This window comes from Saccostrea echinata, unplaced genomic scaffold (assembly GCF_033153115.1).
Source record: "Saccostrea echinata isolate AGI-Se365-2 ecotype Australia unplaced genomic scaffold, CSIRO_AGI_Sech_v1 ptg000033l, whole genome shotgun sequence".
In the NCBI taxonomy this organism is placed as follows: domain Eukaryota; kingdom Metazoa; phylum Mollusca; class Bivalvia; order Ostreida; family Ostreidae; genus Saccostrea; species Saccostrea echinata.
This window is the reverse complement of record NW_026889782.1, coordinates 15,815,922-15,837,937: the sequence shown is the minus strand read 5'-3', so window position 1 is coordinate 15,837,937 and position 22,016 is coordinate 15,815,922. Positions and strand designations below refer to the sequence as shown.

Here is a 22,016-nt window from a genome sequence, read left to right as displayed (position 1 = left end):
GGAATTTTCGACCTTGACCTTCGACCTTTTGACCTCCAAATCAATAGGACAAAAGCTCAAAAGCTTCTCAAGATATCATGCGGAAATGAAAGTGTTAAAAACAGAGAGTATTTATGAATTTATTACCTTGACATTTGAACTTTTGACCTAAAAATGAACGGGAGTCATCTCTAGGCCATAAGGAGTTGTATTGTAAAATTTCATTGTAAAAGCTCAAAAGCTTCTCTAGATATCGCGTGGAGAGAAAGTGTTACAGACAGACAGAAATACAGACGGACGGACGGACAGACAGACCCAAATTAATATCCCCAACTTTCAGTGAAAGCGGGGAACAAAAAATGCATTGATCAAAATAATAGTATACATGCAGTTTGTTACTGCAACCTTTTTTGATTAATACCAGAATTTTTACATTAGTTCTAGAATGAAGATTTGCCATCGCTACAACGCCAAAACAGATTACACTGAATGGAAATTACTGAAAGATGTATGAAATTAACGATGAATGGAAGCGATGGAAAGATGTACACGATGCTGTGTAAACCAAAAGTAGGTACCACACAAAGGAAACTACTGATTTTTTTTTTTTAGCGAAAAGGGGGGTCTACATATTTATTTATATTCATATTGATCAATCAATTGACTTTAAGTTTATTTAAATTTTTTTTTTTTAACTAGAAGACACCAACCATGCAAATGGGATTCAACTAAGTGTTACATTGCAGGAATTGTCCCCATCAGGGCTTGATTTTTAAAATTAAAATTTTATTAATTATTTAATCTATTTTTTTTTTGTTCATGTATATTTATTATTTTAAAGACGACAATCAAATAAGAGACGGTAAATTTTTATTGATTTGGTCATCACTATGACTACACAGACTATCATTTATTTAATTATTTATTATTTCATTTTAACAATACAAAATTATCAATTAATCAAGATAACGACACCATCGAATTAAAAGTCAACCCAGTTTTATATTTTTGACTCATCATGCAGAAACTGCCATTCTTCTGAAATGTAAATCTTGATTTTATACCAAAAGATTTTTTTTTTTGATAATTTCTAATCTGAGTCCAAGCCCTTTTTAGTTATCAATATTTTTCTTTAAAAAAAACTTCATTACAGTGCCAACTTTCAGACAACTTTTAAATTATTTCTTTCCATTTTGTTCAAGTACATGTACATCGTACATGTTTTTCAACTTCGTTAATTCGAATCCTCAAGTACCTAAAATTTTAATCTCATGCCGTTTTCTTGAGCATGCACGTAACATCGATGTCGGGGTCTTGGGGGATGACCCCAATTGTTTTCCAAATTATCTTTCACTATTATGATTTGAAAGCAAGTTGGAATCAACACCCCCCTCCCCCACTCAAAATAGGAATTTCGAGTGTGGACAAATTTCTGTTTGTTTCTTTTCTCAATCTTTTAGGTAAGTTGCCACAAAATTTGTTTCTGACTGCCCCTTTCAAAAAACGCTACTACGTGTTTGTTGAGTTAGCGATAATGAGGTTTAACTGTTCTGTTATGATCATCAGGAAAAAGTCACAGCCACATGAACTTCAGAACATACTTGTGTAGAAGAAGTAAAATCATTGCCAGTTTTACGTTAAAGTATGTCACCTTCAATGTGTATTACATAAATAATTAAAAGCTCTAAAGTCAATCTACATTTACATTAGTTACAAAAATAGAGATACGTTTATCTGAGTACACATTATCTGTCGATTTCCCGAACACACCAAAAAATTTAATTTCTTATAAGTATATTTAAAATTCTTTACTTCTCCAAATTATCTTCCAATGTTAGTATTATAGAAATAATTTTAAATGCATGTGATAGTTAGTCGATTAGTATTTTTCACATTGCAGCACCCCACCCCCACCCCCCAATTATTTTGTTTAAAACATTCTTGCATACTTGTTGACCATCTACACCATTTAAGCTTCGAATTTTCTCAAGCCTCCATAGCTACTTTGAGATATCAAAGACAAATTAAAATCTAAATCAAAGTGCAACCCAAAATGAATTAATTCATTTCGGGGCTTCACTTTGATTTTGAGAGAACCAGGCCTTTGAGAGATGGAGAGTATGAGAAATTAAGAGTAAATTTCCTTAGTTATAATTAAAGGAGAAATAATTAAAGACGCATTAAAGACTCACTTTCAGCTGAGGCTAAATAAATTTTTAGGAGATGGAAGTTTGCGTCATCAAGTCAACTGTATCAGTCATATCGGAGTTGTGTATACTCCTTGAATGCTATTATTTTTTGATGAACAATATATATTCGTGCTTTCATTGTGCATGACCGTTATTGCCCCAAATCGCGTTGGCTTTCAGGATTTTATGTGTGTGTGTGTGGGGGGGGGGGGGGTGCTCTCAGAGCCCCCCCCCCCCAGATGCAAAACTAGAAATTTTCCAGAAGGGGAGGGGGCATCAGACATACATTATTCATTATCAAACATCTACATATTTTTATTTCTACGATCAGTATGTTATTTTTATGCATACAGAGCTTTGTATTATCCCTTGAAAATTCGACTTGAGTCATAGACTGAGAAAAGGCTATGGATTTCGGTTAAAGCTGATCAAGGGTGGGGTTAGCAGGGGGGTTTTGCACTCCTTAAACACAGAAAAATTTTCATAATTCAATTTAGAAAGGTAGCATTTCAGCATAATTTTAGCCATGTTCAATAGCGTTAGCATGGGATCGCCGATATGGGATGTTAGCATAAACATTACGCTTTTAAAATTTAATAGATCAGTTCCCGTTCTCAAATAATTCATGTTGATGATGCTGGGTTAAATTTTTAAATTTTCAAATATCAGAAATATAGTTTTCTCACAACAGACAAGCTTTTGAGGAAAGTTAACATGTTTGTGAGAGTAAATAATATGTACACACCTGCCACGTGCGTCACACTTGCTTGAATAGACAACCGTTATTTATGAAAACATTCAATGCCCTGCTATATGCATTTACAAGCATGCCAAGCACCCGACCTTGTTAGATGGATGCGATATTTAGCATATTAAATCAAAATTAAAAACAATACAAGGAAAATTAATTATAGATGGCAATAGTATTGCGAATTTAACTTGAAAATTATCGAACAAAATGATCTGGAGAATGTTGTTGCAGTTGAATCGAATGTGGATAATGTAATGCAATATCCTGACACTAAGGTTATAACTGTCAGTATTATTCAGAGATAATAGAATAGTGTTTTTCCTGTGTTTTAGAAACTTTTCAGGCCTTTCGGGCAAGCGAACTCAAACTTTGACTCGTCCGAATGCAGAATTTGGTTGCCCAAAATTTAGAAAGAAGAGAAAATACCGGTATAACTTAATTTATTATTGAAAATAAAGTGAGATATTACTTTTTACATGCTTTTGGCAATTTAACTGCTAGGGAAAAAAATGTGCCGGTGATGCTACAATTGTAAATACTTGTATACCACTTTCCTGTCATTTACATCCTGTAACTCATACTGCCATGCAACAATATTTTCTTTAAATAAATTTCATATTTTTAAAATTACTTTATGTGCGATCTTTTTGTGAATTTTGATTTTTTTCCCTGACAAACTTAAGCTAAAGGAAAACAGATGCCATGTTACTGATCAGGATACATCGTGTATAGAGAAATTAGTGTTCTTAATATTCTGTGAGTGAATAAATAAACTATTTTAGGAATGACTCTAATTCTTGGCCAAATTATTCGAGTATAACCTGCTTGGGGTCAGTTTACGCTTTATAATCCGCGAAGCGGATTATAAAACAGCGTAAACTGATCCAAACCAGTGACAAAAGTCATATTTTCATTCATGTGCCCTGAAAACTGCGGAATCACACCGGATATCGTTATCTTACAAAAACAATTACCCGGTATATTCCCTCGCGTGCAATCATTCTGCTTATTAATTAAGTCAGGTTCGATATTAACAGAGCTAATTGCTAAGCAAATGTAAACAGTTCCGCAAAAATTACAAAGTCTGGACAACGACTGCATTTTTGTTATTTCAAAGTTAGAGGAACTAGATACATACAGTTTAATTGAGAAGAAAAATGCATTTCGTAAAGACAACAAAAGTTATCAACACAAGTGTCAGCGTGCTGAAAACATTCTCCAATGGAATAGGACGGAATATTTCGGAATTTTTTATCAAGAAAAAGACAACAACCTTCCGAAGTTTAAGCTGGCCACAGTTTTGTATTTTAACAAAAGTATTGTAACTGATCATCATTATTATTATAAATACGAACCAAACAGCTGTTTATAAGACAAAATGCATGGTTTCTTCAGATATTTTAAATGTGTCAATGGTGTTCAATAGATATGTTCGTAACCGATTTTGGTTGATTAAGAATATAATATACCCTATATTGTATGACTTATCGGGCAACAATACCAGAATATCTGCCTTCGGCATGGGGGGACATTACACTCCAAGGCTTTCCTGTCAACTTGGGGCAAATTTTCTGATATGTTGCTTTTGCATTTATACCACTGCAATTACTTTTCAGACAAAACATTTTGTAAAGCACATTATAATGTAAAAATAATATTTCCATATTTAACACGTACTACGGAAGCCCAATAATACAAACCAAAACTAAATAAAAAACGAAATTTTTAAATAAAAGACAAAAATAAAAAATAAAAACCGAAACAAAATAAAAAAAAAGAAAATAAAAAATAAAAAAACGAAATTATTTAATAAAAACAGAAATAAAAAAAAACGATACAAAATAATAAGCAAAAAGTTTTTAAATAAAAAACGAAAACAAAATATAAACGAAATTACAAAATAAAAAACGAAAATACAAAATAAAAAAAAAACAAACTAAAATACGGAATTCAGATGTGCATGGTAAGAATCATTCCATAAAGCGCCACGTGTTATGAAGCATTAATTCTACAGACCTGATTTTGTTTCGACAATACATTTGCATTTACACTCAGCTATTTCCATATCAATAACAAGAAACGCAAAACGAGAAACAATGGAATGATTCGGCATAGAATAATTAATGATCGTAAAATGTCAACAGAGGGGGGAAGCTTGTGCTTTTGGCTTCATTTTGTTAGATACAGATGCAAAGTGAAATGAAAACATCTAATTGGTCAGATTTATCAGCGACCCGCACAACTACCTCGCACAGAAAAATCATAATATCATGACATATTTAATTAATACAATACTATTAACTGAAAAAAATTCTTACTCAGTTTTTGCTTATATTAATAAATTTGTCATCAAATGATACCTTCAGTGATAAACTAAACTATAATGGTTCAAATTTCTAGAGAAGGCGACGAGGACCCCTAACATTGCGAGGATGGGAATCACATTAATGCAGTGAGGATGACTGTTAATTAATCTGCTTACATAAAAATAATGACATTCTAAAAAAGCTCGTGAATCGCTAAAAGGTCAAGACCTTGCTTATTGTAATATTGACCCCCCCTCCCCCAAACAAAAACTAACGCCCTATCTCTGTACCCATAAATCGTGGTGTGAAACTGACTTATAAATACAGTTTGAGAATTTTTCATTTAAAAATATTCGATAACATAAAGTTAGTGCATCCGTCATTTCTATTTAAGCTTTAATAAAATGACCAAGAAATAAGAGGTGTTTTGCTTAATTTTGATGAAGTAAGCAATCATTAAAATCTATTAGTACTCATTGTTAACACTTTGACTTGTTTAATTTACACTTGCTGTTTTATTATTTGAAATGTCAAACGAACCCGCAAAAACCGATCGGTAAGGTAAAATTTTACAGCAATATTGCGTTAGGCGATAAATTGTCAATAGATGTATAGCCATCGGAATTCCCTAAATGTTATAATGTCCAACAGTTGTAAACAACGGAATCTTAACAGACAGACATTTTATCTTAAATAGTTGGTCAATTTATTAGCATAATATATTTGATGTTTCATGTCCAGGTTCATTGTTCACTGATGATTAGACCTTCTGAGCTGAGAGTTTAAGAGAGCTGATGTTAACTTAATATCGTTTTCTCTAGAATCACTGGCCAATTCCTCAGAATGGTCAAACTTCACATTAATGTAAGATAAAAAAATAGATCTGAGCATATTAGATAACCAAAGGTAAAATTCTCCCCCTATTGTGATCGTCTACTCTATCTGGTTATGTTATTGATATGGAAATAGAAAACAATAACTGATTCGTTTAACTTGTATCACGTATTTCTTGTTCAATACAATAAAAAAAAAATAAATAAAGACATAAAACTGAGTAACCTTGAAATTCTTTATCGAGCCTTTATTTATTTACTTATTTTTTTATTTTATTTATTTATTTTTTTTTTGGAATTCAACTTGCTATATATGAAATGTCCTTTACTGTTTAATGTTAACAGTGTTAACTGATGGAAGATAAATTAAGAAATTGCATTAGGGCCACAGGTTGTGATGAATTTTATTTTTGTCGAAAGATTAAGAATAAATTTATATATCTAATTAGATGAAATATAAAGATAAGGAACAGTAATCAAGCTACAAACACCTTCGGAACACTCATCAATCGATCTATCAATGAAAAGAACTACATGTAATCATTTCGAAGGCTGAAAAGTTACAGCCTTCTATTAATATTCGCTCATGTACGAAAAGATGGCTGCTTTCTCAACAAATATAGTCTTAATTACTATTTTGACATACGCTTAGGCAGTTCTTTGTATGATAAGTGCAATTACCCTTTCATTCTAAAACAATGTCTTCATAAATCGGAGGCAATTATTGCTTGAAGAACAGATGCGTTTCATCATCTGCTTGTAAAAAGTGGAAAATCCCAACTTCAGATATTTTTTTTCAAAATTTATGTGACACATAGACGTGTTGAGCCGAACATTCAGATTATCTGACCTATTTCACATTTAACAAAGCTTAATGACTACGTTATGCGTTAGAGTGCAAATCTAAATCGCACGGCAATCATGACTGGAATACACGAGTAAAGTTTTTTGTCATATTGATTCAGGGAATTTTTCACAAAACAGTGAACAAGTATTAAAATCATAAAAATCAATAGTCATTTAACAAAAAACTCTTAAGATGAAGATGTATATTGAACCGCTCACATTTTTCGTGAAGTTTTTTTTTTTGAAAAAAAAAATTCCTAAACACAAATCATGGAATATTATAATAGAAATATAATATTCATTGTTGCCTTTAGGTAGATAGTTGTTTGATTAATAAGTAACAATTTTGAATAGATTCACCGTTACTTGTAACATCCCTCTATAATGCAACTGGTACCAATTCAAAATCCTCAAATAATTGGTAATTTTGAAGAAAAAAATACATGAAGAAGTACATACTAGCATGCATATTTTGTTGTAATAAATCAAAACCTATTAATTAATCTACAAAAACACAAGTATATGACAAAAGTTGAAAACACCGAATATAATACTGCTTTCTGTGTCAATTTATCTCCCTGCATAGGCGTCGGAACCGGGAGGGGGGGCTAGGTGGTAGCCCCCCCCCCCCCACTTTTTTTGCAAAGATAGACATAACATTGGCATTGAAAATTGGAGCTTAACCACCCACCCCCCCCAAAAAAAAACGTTTTTGTGGATTTAGCCCACCCCCTTTTAATTTAATTTGCTTCCGACGCCCTTGCCTTGTAAAATTTAACAGCTTATAAAATACCTAACTGTACTTGTTTTCATAAGTAACACTTCTAATTTTTTGGAGTAAAAATGTATGTCGTTGCCTGACCTTAATTAAAATGAATCATCTCTCTCTATCCGTCTCTCTCTCTCTCTCTCTCTCTCTCTCTCTCTCTCTCTCTCTCTCTCTCTCACACCTATAATTGGGTCTACGTCTTTCTCAGCACATCCTGGCTTGTCTTCTCCCCGGTGAATAAAGCTGAGTGCTTCAACTCTTGCGACGTCAAATGGAATCACCTAGTTGAAATTGAAACTTCAGAGTTAAAATCAATTAAATAGAACAAGAATAATCAATCAAATAACTAGCTTCTCTTTTTAACAAAGCAGATGAGATTAACATTAAAACTTACATCTTGTTGAGCTCTTCTTCTGTTCCCAGCCATCTAAAATCGTGAAATTTTTATTCGTTATTATTGTCAATTGGTGTGCTTTGCGAGAGAGAGAGAGAGAGAGAGAGAGAGAGAGAAATGAATTAGAGAATTACCTTAAAAAACTCCTGGGGTGAATATCACACTGAAAATATCCAATAAAAGAAAACGAAGTTCTTTCCAAGAATCACAAAGCAAAGCAAAAAAAAAAAAAAAAACAAAAAAAAAACATATAAAATGAAGTGGAATAAAATATGTATATTCAAGCAAAGCTAAATAAAGTATATGATTTGCTAATATATATATAGAGCTTTTATGAAGGTTATATGCTAAAAAACAAATAGGAAAATCGTCCAAAAATTCTCGTTTTGAAAACAGCGTGCTTTTAGTTCTCTTCCCAAATCAGAGAGGATACACGTAGAAAAAAGTACGCATGTGCAAATTTAGAAGTGTGCCTTTACGGGGGAACCGAGAAAAGAATGTTGTTATTAGAATTATTTAAATCGTGTAACAATAGTTCAAATGATAAACATTGATAACATATGTAGACTTTGTATGTTTAACAATTGTAATATATCTATGATCTTAAATAAATTAATCAGTCACCCTTTCGGGTCCCCATCCTTTGAGAATGAGTGCTGAGTCATTAAAAAGGCTTGGCTAAAAATATCTAGAAATGCGAAGTGAAGAGAAAATATATAATCTCGAAAATAAATTGAAAAGTACAGAGTTACATGCAAATATGTACATGTATTTCTAATTTTCTTAAACAAAAGTTGGAAATACAATCACACATTGCCTTTTTCAGATCACACAGTCTGTGATTTGTGGCCATTCGTTCAGACTAAATCCAGGTATAACAAGAATTAGTTTTGCCAAATTCAAAATAATTTCTTGAATATCAATAAACTTAATTACTGGGATTTAGTTAAATGAGGTGGATTACTCTGAACACTTAATAATAGACATATGAGTAAATCTATATTTCAAATCTATTGTAATCAGTTACTATAACCTGTACATAAAAGTCTGGGATTTCAAATCTTTAATTGTAATCAGATAAAAATGATTGAAAAAAATCAATCCTCGATTTCAAACTACAAATCACATAATAATTAACATTCAAAAGGCTTCAAGAATAGCTACAGGTCTAAAATTTTCCCAAAAAGATGTGCGTGTGTTTACATTATATATACATAAGATTTCTTTACATTACTTTGTGTTACCTATTCCACATATGATAGGGAAACTGGTGAATGAGAATGGAAGTTGATTTCCCCACCCAAATACTGATATGATTTTTCTAAAAGTTGTCATTATGGCATCTGAATTATAATGAATATCAAAATCGCTTTCCACTAAATATTCATAATATTGTAAACAATTCAACAAATTCCACTCATGGCAATAGTTCAAACCCATCCCTTTCCAAATTTTTTTTATTCTTCGGAAGTCTTTAAAAAATGTCCACTAAACAAAACAAAATAATGTATATTTCATTGAATTTTGTAATTTCAGACTGTTAATTAATTTATTACTTAGTATATCAAATACATAAGATGATCAGGGCTACAGGCTTTTATGAGCATAAAGTCCCTGATTTTTTTCTGAAATCCTTCTGAAATTCTAAAGAAACCTGAAAATGGTCTATCAAATTGAACTTAGTTTATTTCAACCAAATTCCCTTGTGCACATGAGTATTCACTTATTCCCTGTTTCAAACCAATGAACTTGTACTCATGTGCACAAGGGAATTTGGGTGAAAAAAAACTAAGTCCAATTTGATAGACCATTTTCAGGTTTCTTTAAAATTTCAGAAGGATTTCATGAAATTTTTCTTGCACCCTTACTTGGCATTGGCAAAGTGATGAAGATGACACTAAACATTCAATAATCACTATACAGCATCAAAATATATCATCCAACATCATAAGTCACATTGCGATAACAAGTAAGTAGCTGCCATTTCCCTTCTTAAAGCCTGTACACCTAGTGGATTTCAAATCATTCCCAAAATGCATGAAAATCTTATAGCAATGAATTGAACATGTTGATTATAAAGTAATAAAGTCCCTGATTATTCCCTAATAATAAGATTGAATCATTAATCTTTCATATTCTGTCACTAATTTACATGTAAAAATTCCCTAATTGGTCTTCATGGACGAAATAAATCATTTTCATGCAATTGGATTTTCAAGTTTTACATCACTCAATCAATGTATATATAAAATACATTCACTTATTCCCTGTTTCAAACCAATAAACTTGTACTCATGTGCACAAGGGAATTTGGGTGAAAAAAACTAAGTCCAATTTGATAGATCATTTTCAGGTTTCTTTAGAATTTCAGAAGGGTTTCATGAAATTTTTCTTGCACCCTTACTTGGCATTGGCAAAGTGATGAAGATGACACTAAACATTCAATAATCACTATACAGCATCAAAATATATCATCCAACATCATAAGTCACATTGCGATAACAAGTAAGTAGCTGCCATTTCCCTTCTTAAAGCCTGTACACCTAGTGGATTTCAAATCATTCCCAAAATGCATGAAAATCTTATAGCAATGAATTGAACATGATGATTATAAAGAAATAAAGTCCCCAATTTTTCCTAAAAATAAGATTGGATCATTAATCTTTCATATTCTGTCACAGATTTACATGTAAAAATTCCCTAATTGGTCTTCAAGGACAAAATAAATCATTTTCATGCAATTGGATTTTCAAGTTTTACATCACTCAATCAATGTATATATAAAATACATTCACTTATTCCCTGTTTCAAACCAATAAAATTGTACTCATGTGCACAAGGGAATTTGGGTGAAATAAACTAAGTCCAATTTGATAGACCATTTTCAGGTTTCTTTAGAATTTCAGAAGGATTTCATGAAATTTTTCTTGCACCCTTACTTGGCATTGGCAAAGTGATGAAGATGACACTAAACATTCAATAATCACTATACAGCATCAAAATATATCATTCAACATCATAAGTCACATTGCGATAACAAGTAAGTAGCTGCCATTTCCCTTCTTAAAGTCTGTACACCAAGTGGATTTCAAATCATTCCCAAAATTCATGAAAATCTTATAGCAATGAATTGAACATGATGATTATAAAGAAATAAAGTCCCCAATTTTTCCTAAAAATAAGATTGGATCATTAATCTTTCATATTCTGTCACTAATTTACATGTAAAAATTCCCTAATTGGTCTTCATGGACAAAATAAATCATTTTCATGCAATTGGATTTTCAAGTTTTACATCACTCAATCAATGTATATATAAAATACATTCACTTATTCCCTGTTTCAAACCAATAAAATTGTACTCATGTGCACAAGGGAATTTGGGTGAAAAAAACTAAGTCCAATTTGATAGATCATTTTCAGGTTTTTTTAGAATTTCAGAAGGATTTCATGAAATTTTTCTTGCACCCTTACTTGGCATTGGCAAAGTGATGAAGATGACACTAAACATTCAATAATCACTATACAGCATCAAAATATATCATCCAACATCATAAGTCACATTGCAATAACAAGTAAGTAGCTGCCATTTCCCTTCTTAAAGCCTGTACACCTAGTGGATTTCAAATCATTCCCAAAATGCATGAAAATCTTATAGCAATGAATTGAACATGATGATTATAAAGAAATAAAGTCCCTAATTTTTCCTAAAAATAAGATTGGATCATTAATCTTTCATATTCTGTCACAGATTTACATGTAAAAATTCCCTAATTGGTCTTCATGGACAAAATAAATCATTTTCATGCAATTGGATTTTCAAGTTTTACATCATTCAATCAATGTATATATAAAATACATTCACTTATTCCCTGTTTCAAACCAATAAAATTGTACTCACGTGCACAAGAGAATTTGGGTGAAAAAAACTAAGTCCAATTTGATAGACCAATTTAAGGTTTCTTTAGAATTTCAGAAGGATTTCATGAAATTTTTCTTGCACCCTTACTTGGCATTGGCAAAGTGATGAAGATGACACTAAACATTCAATTATCACTATACAGCATCAAAATATATCATCCAACATCATAAGTCACATTGCAATAACAAGTAAGTAGCTGCCATTTCCCTTCTTAAAGTCTGTACACCTAGTGGATTTCAAATCATTCCCAAAATGCATGAAAATCTTATAGCAATGAATTGAACATGATGATTATAAAGAAATAAAGTCCCTAATTTTTCCTAATAATAAGATTGGATCATTAATCTTTCATATTCTGTCACAGATTTACATGTAAAAATTCCCTAATTGGTCTTCATGGACAAAATAAATCATTTTCATGCAATTGGATTTTCAAGTTTTACATCATTCAATCAATGTATCTGTAAAATACATTCACTTATTCCCTGTTTCAAACCAATAAAATTGTACTCACGTGCACAAGGGAATTTGGGTGAAAAAAACTAAGTCCAATTTGATAGATCATTTTCAGGTTTCTTTAGAATTTCAGAAGGATTTCATGAAATTTTTCTTGCACCCTTACTTGGCATTGGCAAAGTGATAAAGATGACACTAAACATTCAATAATCACTATACAGCATCAAAATATATCATCCAACATCATAAGTCACATTGCGATAACAAGTAAGTAGCTGCCATTTCCCTTCTTAAAGCCTGTACACCTAGTGGATTTCAAATCACTCCCAAAATGCATGAAAATCTTATAGCAATGAATTGAACATGATGATTATAAAGAAATAAAGTCCCTAATTTTTCCTAATAATAAGATTGGATCATTAATCTTTCATATTCTGTCACAGATTTACATCTAAAAATTCCCTAATTGGTCTTCATGGACAAAATAAATCATTTTCATGCAATTGGATTTTCAAGTTTTACATCACTCAATCAATGTATATATAAAATACATTCACTTATTCCCTGTTTCAAACCAATAAAATTGTACTCATGTGCACAAGGGAATTTGGGTGAAAAAAACTAAGTCCAATTTGATAGTCCAATATAAGGTTTCTTTAGAATTTCAGAAGGATTTCATGAAATTTTTCTTGCACCCTTACTTGGCAATGGCAAAGTGATGAAGATGACACTAAACATTCAATAATCACTATACAGCATCAAAATATATCATCCAACATCATAAGTCACAATTCGATAACGAGTAACTAGCTGCCATTTCCCTTTTTAAAGTCTGTACACCTAGTGGATTTCAAATCATTCCCAAAATGCATGAAAATCTTATAGCAATGAATTGAACATGATGATTATAAAGAAATAAAGTCCCTAATTTTTCCTAATAATAAGATTGGATCATTAATCTTTCATATTCTGTCACAAATTTACATGTAAAAATTCCCTAATTGGTCTTCATGGACAAAATAAATCATTTTCATGCAATTGGATTTTCAAGTTTTACATCACTCAATCAATGTATATATAAAATACATTCACTTATTCCCTGTTTCATTCCAATAAAATTGTACTCATGTGCACAAAGGAATTTGGGTGAAATAAACTAAGTCCAATTTGATAGATCATTTTCAGGTTTCTTTAGAATTTCAGAAGGATTTCATGAAATTTTTCTTGCACCCTTACTTGGCATTGGCAAAGTGATGAAGATGACACTAAACATTCAATAATCACTATACAGCATTAAAATATATCATCCAACATCATAAGTCACATTGCGATAACAAGTAAGTAGCTGCCATTTCCCTTCTTAAAGCCTGTACACCTAGTGGATTTTAAATCACTCCCAAAATGCATGAAAATCTTATAGCAATGAATTGAACATGATGATTATAAAGAAATAAAGTCCCTAATTTTTCCTAATAATAAGATTGGATCATTAATCTTTCATATTCTGTCACAGATTTACATCTAAAAATTCCCTAATTGGTCTTCATGGACAAAATAAATCATTTTCATGCAATTGGATTTTCAAGTTTTACATCACTCAATCAATGTATATATAAAATACATTCACTTATTCCCTGTTTCAAACCAATAAAATTGTACTCACGTGCACAAGGGAATTTGGGTGAAAAAAACTAAGTCCAATTTGATAGATCATTTTCAGGTTTCTTTAGAATTTCAGAAGGATTTCATGAAATTTTTCTTGCACCCTTTCTTTGCATTGGCAAAGTGATGAAGATGACACTAAACATTCAATAATCACTATACAGCATCAAAATATATCATCCAACATCTTAAGTCACAATGCGATAACAAGTAAATAGCTGCCATTTCCCTTCTTAAAGCCTGTACACCAATTGGATTTCAAATCATTCCCAAAATGCATGAAAATCTTATAGCAATGAATTGAACATGATGATTATAAAGAAATAAAGTCCCTAATTTTTCCTAATAATAAGATTGGATCATTAATCTTTCATATTCTGTCACTAATTTACATGTAAGAATTCCCTAATTGGCCTTCATGGACAAAATAAATCATTTTCATGCAATTGGATTTTCAAGTTTTACATCACTCAATCAATGTATATATAAAATACATTCACTTATTCCCTGTTTCAAACCAATAAACTTGTACTCATGTGCACAAGGGAATTTGGGTGAAATAAACTAAGTCCAATTTGATAGATCATTTTCAGGTTTCTTTAGAATTTCAGAAGGATTTCATGAAATTTTTCTTGCACCCTTACTTGGCATTGGCAAAGTGATGAAGATGACACTAAACATTCAATAATCACTATACAGCATCAAAATATATCATCCAACATCATAAGTCACATTGCAATAACAAGTAAGTAGCTGCCATTTCCCTTCTTAAAGCCTGTACACCTAGTGGATTTCAAATCATTCCCAAAATGCATGAAAATCTTATAGCAATGAATTGAACATGATGATTATAAAGAAATAAAGTCCCTAATTTTTCCTAATAATAAGATTGGATCATTAATCTTTCATATTCTGTCACAGATTTACATCTAAAAATTCCCTAATTGGTCTTCATGGACAATATAAATCATTTTCATGCAATTGGATTTTCAAGTTTTACATCACTCAATCAATGTATATATAAAATACATTCACTTATTCCCTGTTTCAAACCAATAAAATTGTACTCATGTGCACAAGGGAATTTGGGTGAAAAAAACTAAGTCCAATTTGATAGACCAATATAAGGTTTCTTTAGAATTTCAGAAGGATTTCATGAAATTTTTCTTGCACCCTTACTTGGCATTGGCAAAGTGATGAAGATGACACTAAACATTCAATAATCACTATACAGCATCAAAATATATCATCCAACATCATAAGTCACATTACGAAAACAAGTAAGTAGCTGCCATTTCCCTTCTTAAAGCCTGTACACCTAGTGGATTTCAAATCATTCCCAAAATGCATGAAAATCTTATAGCAATGAATTGAACATGATGATTATAAAGAAATAAAGTCCCTAATTTTTCCTAATAATAAGATTGGATCATTAATCTTTCATATTCTGTCACTAATTTACATGTAAAAATTCCCTAATTGGTCTTCATGGACAAAATAAATCATTTTCATGCAATTGGATTTTCAAGTTTTACATCACTCAATCAATGTATATATAAAATACATTCACTTATTCCCTGTTTCAAACCAATAAAATTGTACTCATGTGCACAAGGGAATTTGAGTGAAATAAACTAAGTCCAATTTGATAGATCATTTTCAGGTTTCTTTAGAATTTCAGAAGGATTTCATGAAATTTTTCTTGCACCCTTACTTGGCATTGGCAAAGTGATGAAGATGACACTAAACATTCAATAATCACTATACAGCATTAAAATATATTATCCAACATCATAAGTCACAATGCGATAACAAGTAAGTAGCTGCCATTTCCCTTCTTAAAGCCTGTACACCTAGTGGATTTCAAATCATTCCCAAAATGCATGAAAATCTTATAGCAATGAATTGAACATGTTGATTATAAAGTAATAAAGTCCCTAATTTTCCCTAATAATAAGATTGAATCATTAATCTTTCATATTCTGTCACAAATTTAGTTTTAAAAATTCCCTAATTGGTCTTCATGGACAAAATAAATCATTTTCATGCAATTGGATTTTCAAGTTTTACATCACTCAATGTTTCTTTAGAATTTCAGAAGGATTTCATGAAATTTTTCATGCACCCTTACTTGGCATTGGCAAAGTGATGAAGATGACACTAAACATTCAATAATCACTATACAGCATCAAAATATATCATCCAACATCATAAGTCACAATGCGATAACAAGTAAATAGCTGCCATTTCCCTTTTTAAAGCCTGTACACCTAGTGGATTTCAAATCATTCCCAAAATGCATGAAAATCTTATAGCAATGAATTGAACATGTTGATTATAAAATAATAAAGTCACTGATTTTCCCTTAATAATAAGATTGGATCATTAATCTTTCATATTCTGTCACAAATTTAGTTTTAAAAATTCCCTAATTGGTCTTCATGGACAAAATAAATCATTTTCATGCAATTGGATTTTCAAGTTTTACATCACTCAATCAATGTATATATAAAATACATTCACTTATTCCCTGTTTCAAACCAATAAACTTGTACTCATGTGCACAAGGGAATTTGAGTGAAATAAACTAAGTCCAATTTGATAGATCATTTTCAGGTTTCTTTAGAATTTCAGAAGGATTTCATGAAATTTTTCTTGCACCCTTTCTTTGCATTGGCAAAGTGATGAAGATGACACTAAACATTCAATAATCACTATACAGCATCAAAATATATCATCCAACATCATAAGTCACAATGCGATAACAAGTAAATAGCTGCCATTTCCCTTCTTAAAGCCTGTACACCTAGTGGATTTCAAATCATTCCCAAAATGCATGAAAATCTTATAGCAATGAATTGAACATGTTGATTATAAAATAATAAAGTCACTGATTTTCCCTTAATAATAAGATTGGATCATTAATCTTTCATATTCTGTCACAAATTAACATGTAAAAATTCCCTAATTGGTCTTCATGGACAAAATAAATCATTTTCATGCAATTGGATTTTCAAGTTTTACATCACTCAATCAATGTATATATAAAATACATTCACTTATTCCCTGTTTCATTCCAATAAAATTGTACTCATGTGCACAAAGGAATTTGGGTGAAATAAACTAAGTCCAATTTGATAGATCATTTTCAGGTTTCTTTAGAATTTCAGAAGGATTTCATGAAATTTTTCTTGCACCCTTACTTGGCATTGGCAAAGTGATGAAGATGACACTAAACATTCAATAATCACTATACAGCATTAAAATATATCATCCAACATCATAAGTCACATTGCGATAACAAGTAAGTAGCTGCCATTTCCCTTCTTAAAGCCTGTACACCTAGTGGATTTTAAATCATTCCCAAAATGCATGAAAATCTTATAGCAATGAATTGAACATGATGATTATAAAGAAATAAAGTCCCTAATTTTTCCTAATAATAAGATTGGATCATTAATCTTTCATATTCTGTCACAGATTTACATCTAAAAATTCCCTAATTGGTCTTCATGGACAAAATAAATCATTTTCATGCAATTGGATTTTCAAGTTTTACATCACTCAATCAATGTATATATAAAATACATTCACTTATTCCCTGTTTCAAACCAATAAAATTGTACTCACGTGCACAAGGGAATTTGGGTGAAAAAAACTAAGTCCAATTTGATAGATCATTTTCAGGTTTCTTTAGAATTTCAGAAGGATTTCATGAAATTTTTCTTGCACCCTTTCTTTGCATTGGCAAAGTGATGAAGATGACACTAAACATTCAATAATCACTATACAGCATCAAAATATATCATCCAACATCTTAAGTCACAATGCGATAACAAGTAAATAGCTGCCATTTCCCTTCTTAAAGCCTGTACACCTAGTGGATTTCAAATCATTCCCAAAATGCATGAAAATCTTATAGCAATGAATTGAACATGATGATTATAAAGAAATAAAGTCCCTAATTTTTCCTAATAATAAGATTGGATCATTAATCTTTCATATTCTGTCACAAATTTACATGTAAAAATTCCCTAATTGGCCTTCATGGACAAAATAAATCATTTTCATGCAATTGGATTTTCAAGTTTTACATCACTCAATCAATGTATATATAAAATACATTCACTTATTCCCTGTTTCAAACCAATAAACTTGTACTCATGTGCACAAGGGAATTTGGGTGAAAAAAACTAAGTCCAATTTGATAGATCATTTTCAGGTTTCTTTAGAATTTCAGAAGGATTTCATGAAATTTTTCTTGCACCCTTACTTGGCATTGGCAAAGTGATGAAGATGACACTAAACATTCAATAATCACTATACAGCATCAAAATATATCATCCAACATCATAAGTCACATTGCAATAACAAGTAAGTAGCTGCCATTTCCCTTCTTAAAGCCTGTACACCTAGTGGATTTCAAATCATTCCCAAAATGCATGAAAATCTTATAGCAATGAATTGAACATGATGATTATAAAGAAATAAAGTCCCTAATTTTTCCTAATAATAAGATTGGATCATTAATCTTTCATATTCTGTCACAGATTTACATCTAAAAATTCCCTAATTGGTCTTCATGGACAATATAAATCATTTTCATGCAATTGGATTTTCAAGTTTTACATCACTCAATCAATGTATATATAAAATACATTCACTTATTCCCTGTTTCAAACCAATAAAATTGTACTCATGTGCACAAGGGAATTTGGGTGAAAAAAACTAAGTCCAATTTGATAGACCAATATAAGGTTTCTTTAGAATTTCAGAAGGATTTCATGAAATTTTTCTTGCACCCTTACTTGGCATTGGCAAAGTGATGAAGATGACACTAAACATTCAATAATCACTATACAGCATCAAAATATATCATCCAACATCATAAGTCACATTACGAAAACAAGTAAGTAGCTGCCATTTCCCTTCTTAAAGCCTGTACACCTAGTGGATTTCAAATCATTCCCAAAATGCATGAAAATCTTATAGCAATGAATTGAACATGATGATTATAAAGAAATAAAGTCCCTAATTTTTCCTAATAATAAGATTGGATCATTAATCTTTCATATTCTGTCACAAATTTACATGTAAAAATTCCCTAATTAGTCTTCATGGACAAAATAAATCATTTTCATGCAATTGGATTTTCAAGTTTTACATCACTCAATCAATGTATATATAAAATACATTCACTTATTCCCTGTTTCAAACCAATAAAATTGTACTCATGTGCACAAGGGAATTTGAGTGAAATAAACTAAGTCCAATTTGATAGATCATTTTCAGGTTTCTTTAGAATTTCAGAAGGATTTCATGAAATTTTTCTTGCACCCTTACTTGGCATTGGCAAAGTGATGAAGATGACACTAAACATTCAATAATCACTATACAGCATTAAAATATATTATCCAACATCATAAGTCACAATGCGATAACAAGTAAGTAGCTGCCATTTCCCTTCTTAAAGCCTGTACACCTAGTGGATTTCAAATCATTCCCAAAATGCATGAAAATCTTATAGCAATGAATTGAACATGTTGATTATAAAGTAATAAAGTCCCTAATTTTCCCTAATAATAAGATTGAATCATTAATCTTTCATATTCTGTCACAAATTTAGTTTTAAAAATTCCCTAATTGGTCTTCATGGACAAAATAAATCATTTTCATGCAATTGGATTTTCAAGTTTTACATCACTCAATGTTTCTTTAGAATTTCAGAAGGATTTCATGAAATTTTTCATGCACCCTTACTTGGCATTGGCAAAGTGATGAAGATGACACTAAACATTCAATAATCACTATACAGCATCAAAATATATCATCCAACATCATAAGTCACAATGCGATAACAAGTAAATAGCTGCCATTTCCCTTTTTAAAGCCTGTACACCTAGTGGATTTCAAATCATTCCCAAAATGCATGAAAATCTTATAGCAATGAATTGAACATGTTGATTATAAAGTAATAAAGTCCCTAATTTTCCCTAATAATAAGATTGGATCATTAATTTTTCATATTTTGTCACAGATTTACATCTAAAAATTCCCTAATTGGTCTTCATGGACAAAATAAATCATTTTCATGCAATTGGATTTTCAAGTTTTACATCACTCAATCAATGTATATATAAAATACATTCACTTATTCCCTGTTTCAAACCAATAAAATTGTACTCATGTGCACAAGGGAATTTGGGTGAAAAAAACTAAGTCCAATTTGATAGACCATTTTCAGGTTTCTTTAGAATTTCAGAAGGATTTCATGAAATTTTTCTTGCACCCGTACTTGGCATTGGCAAAGTGATGAAGATGACACTAAACATTCAATAATCACTATACAGCATCAAAATATATCATCCAACATCATAAGTCACATTGCAATAACAAGTAAGTAGCTGCCATTTCCCTTCTTAAAGCCTGTACACCTAGTGGATTTCAAATCATTCCCAAAATGCATGAAAATCTTATAGCAATGAATTGAACATGTTGATTATAAAGTAATAAAGTCCCTAATTTTCCCTAATAATAAGATTGAATCATTAATCTTTCATATTCTGTCACAAGTTTAGTTTTAAAAATTCCCTAATTGGTCTTCATGGACAAAATAAATCATTTTCATGCAATTGGATTTTCAAGTTTTACATCACTCAATCTTTCTTTAGAATTTCAGAAGGATTTCATGAAATTTTTCATGCACCCTTACTTGGCATTGGCAAAGTGATGAAGATGACACTAAACATTCAATAATCACTATACAGCATCAGAATGTATCATCCAGCATCATAAGTCACAATGCGATAACAAGTAAATAGCTGCCATTTCCCTTTTTAAAGCCTGTACACCTAGTGGATTTCAAATCATTCCCAAAATGCATGAAAATCTTATAGCAATGAATTGAACATGTTGATTATAAAGTAATAAAGTCCCTAATTTTCCCTAATACTGTAATAAGATTGAATCATTAATCTTTCATATTCTGTCACAAATTTAGTTTTAAAAATTCCCTAATTGGTCTTCATGGACAAAATAAATCATTTTCATGCAATTGGATTTTCAAGTTTTACATCACTCAATGTTTCTTTAGAATTTCAGAAGGATTTCATGAAATTTTTCATGCACCCTTACTTGGCATTGGCAAAGTGATGAAGATGACACTAAACATTCAATAATCACTATACAGCATCAAAATATATCATCCAACATCATAAGTCACAATGCGATAACAAGTAAATAGCTGCCATTTCCCTTCTTAAAGCCTGTACACCTAGTGGATTTCAAATCATTCCCAAAATGCATGAAAATCTTATAGCAATGAATTGAACATGTTGATTATAAAATAATAAAGTCACTGATTTTCCCTTAATAATAAGATTGGATCATTAATCTTTCATATTCTGTCACAAATTTACATGTAAAAATTCCCTAATTGGTCTTCATGGACAAAATAAATCATTTTCATGCAATTGGATTTTCAAGTTTTACATCACTCAATCAATGTATATATAAAATACATTCACTTATTCCCTGTTTCAAACCAATAAACTTGTACTCATGTGCACAAGGGAATTTGGGTGAAATAAACTAAGTCCAATTTGATAGATCATTTTCAGGTTTCTTTAGAATTTCAGAAGGATTTCATGAAATTTTTCTTGCACCCTTTCTTTGCATTGGCAAAGTGATGAAGATGACACTAAACATTCAATAATCACTATACAGCATCAAAATATATCATCCAACATCTTAAGTCACATTGCGATAACAAGTAAATAGCTGCCATTTCCCTTCTTAAAGCCTGTACACCTAGTGGATTTCAAATCATTCCCAAAATGCATGAAAATCTTATAGCAATGAATTGAACATGTTGATTATAAAGTAATAAAGTCCCTAATTTTCCCTAATA

General features: G+C 31.0%; 1 protein-coding gene across 1 annotated transcript in view; it reads right to left on the bottom strand.

The window, feature by feature from the left end:
• LOC133198190 (uncharacterized) overlaps positions 1–8,100 on the bottom strand; it is a 105,035-nt gene extending 96,935 nt beyond the window's left edge. The window contains exons 1-2 of the mRNA XM_061334319.1: positions 8,068–8,100; positions 7,855–7,954 (exon numbers count right to left, since the gene is read on the bottom strand). Coding sequence (XP_061190303.1) covers positions 7,855–7,954; positions 8,068–8,100 — 133 coding nt within the window. The remainder of the gene's footprint in view (positions 1–7,854; positions 7,955–8,067) is intronic.
• Between the last annotated feature and the right edge of the window lie 13,916 nt (positions 8,101–22,016).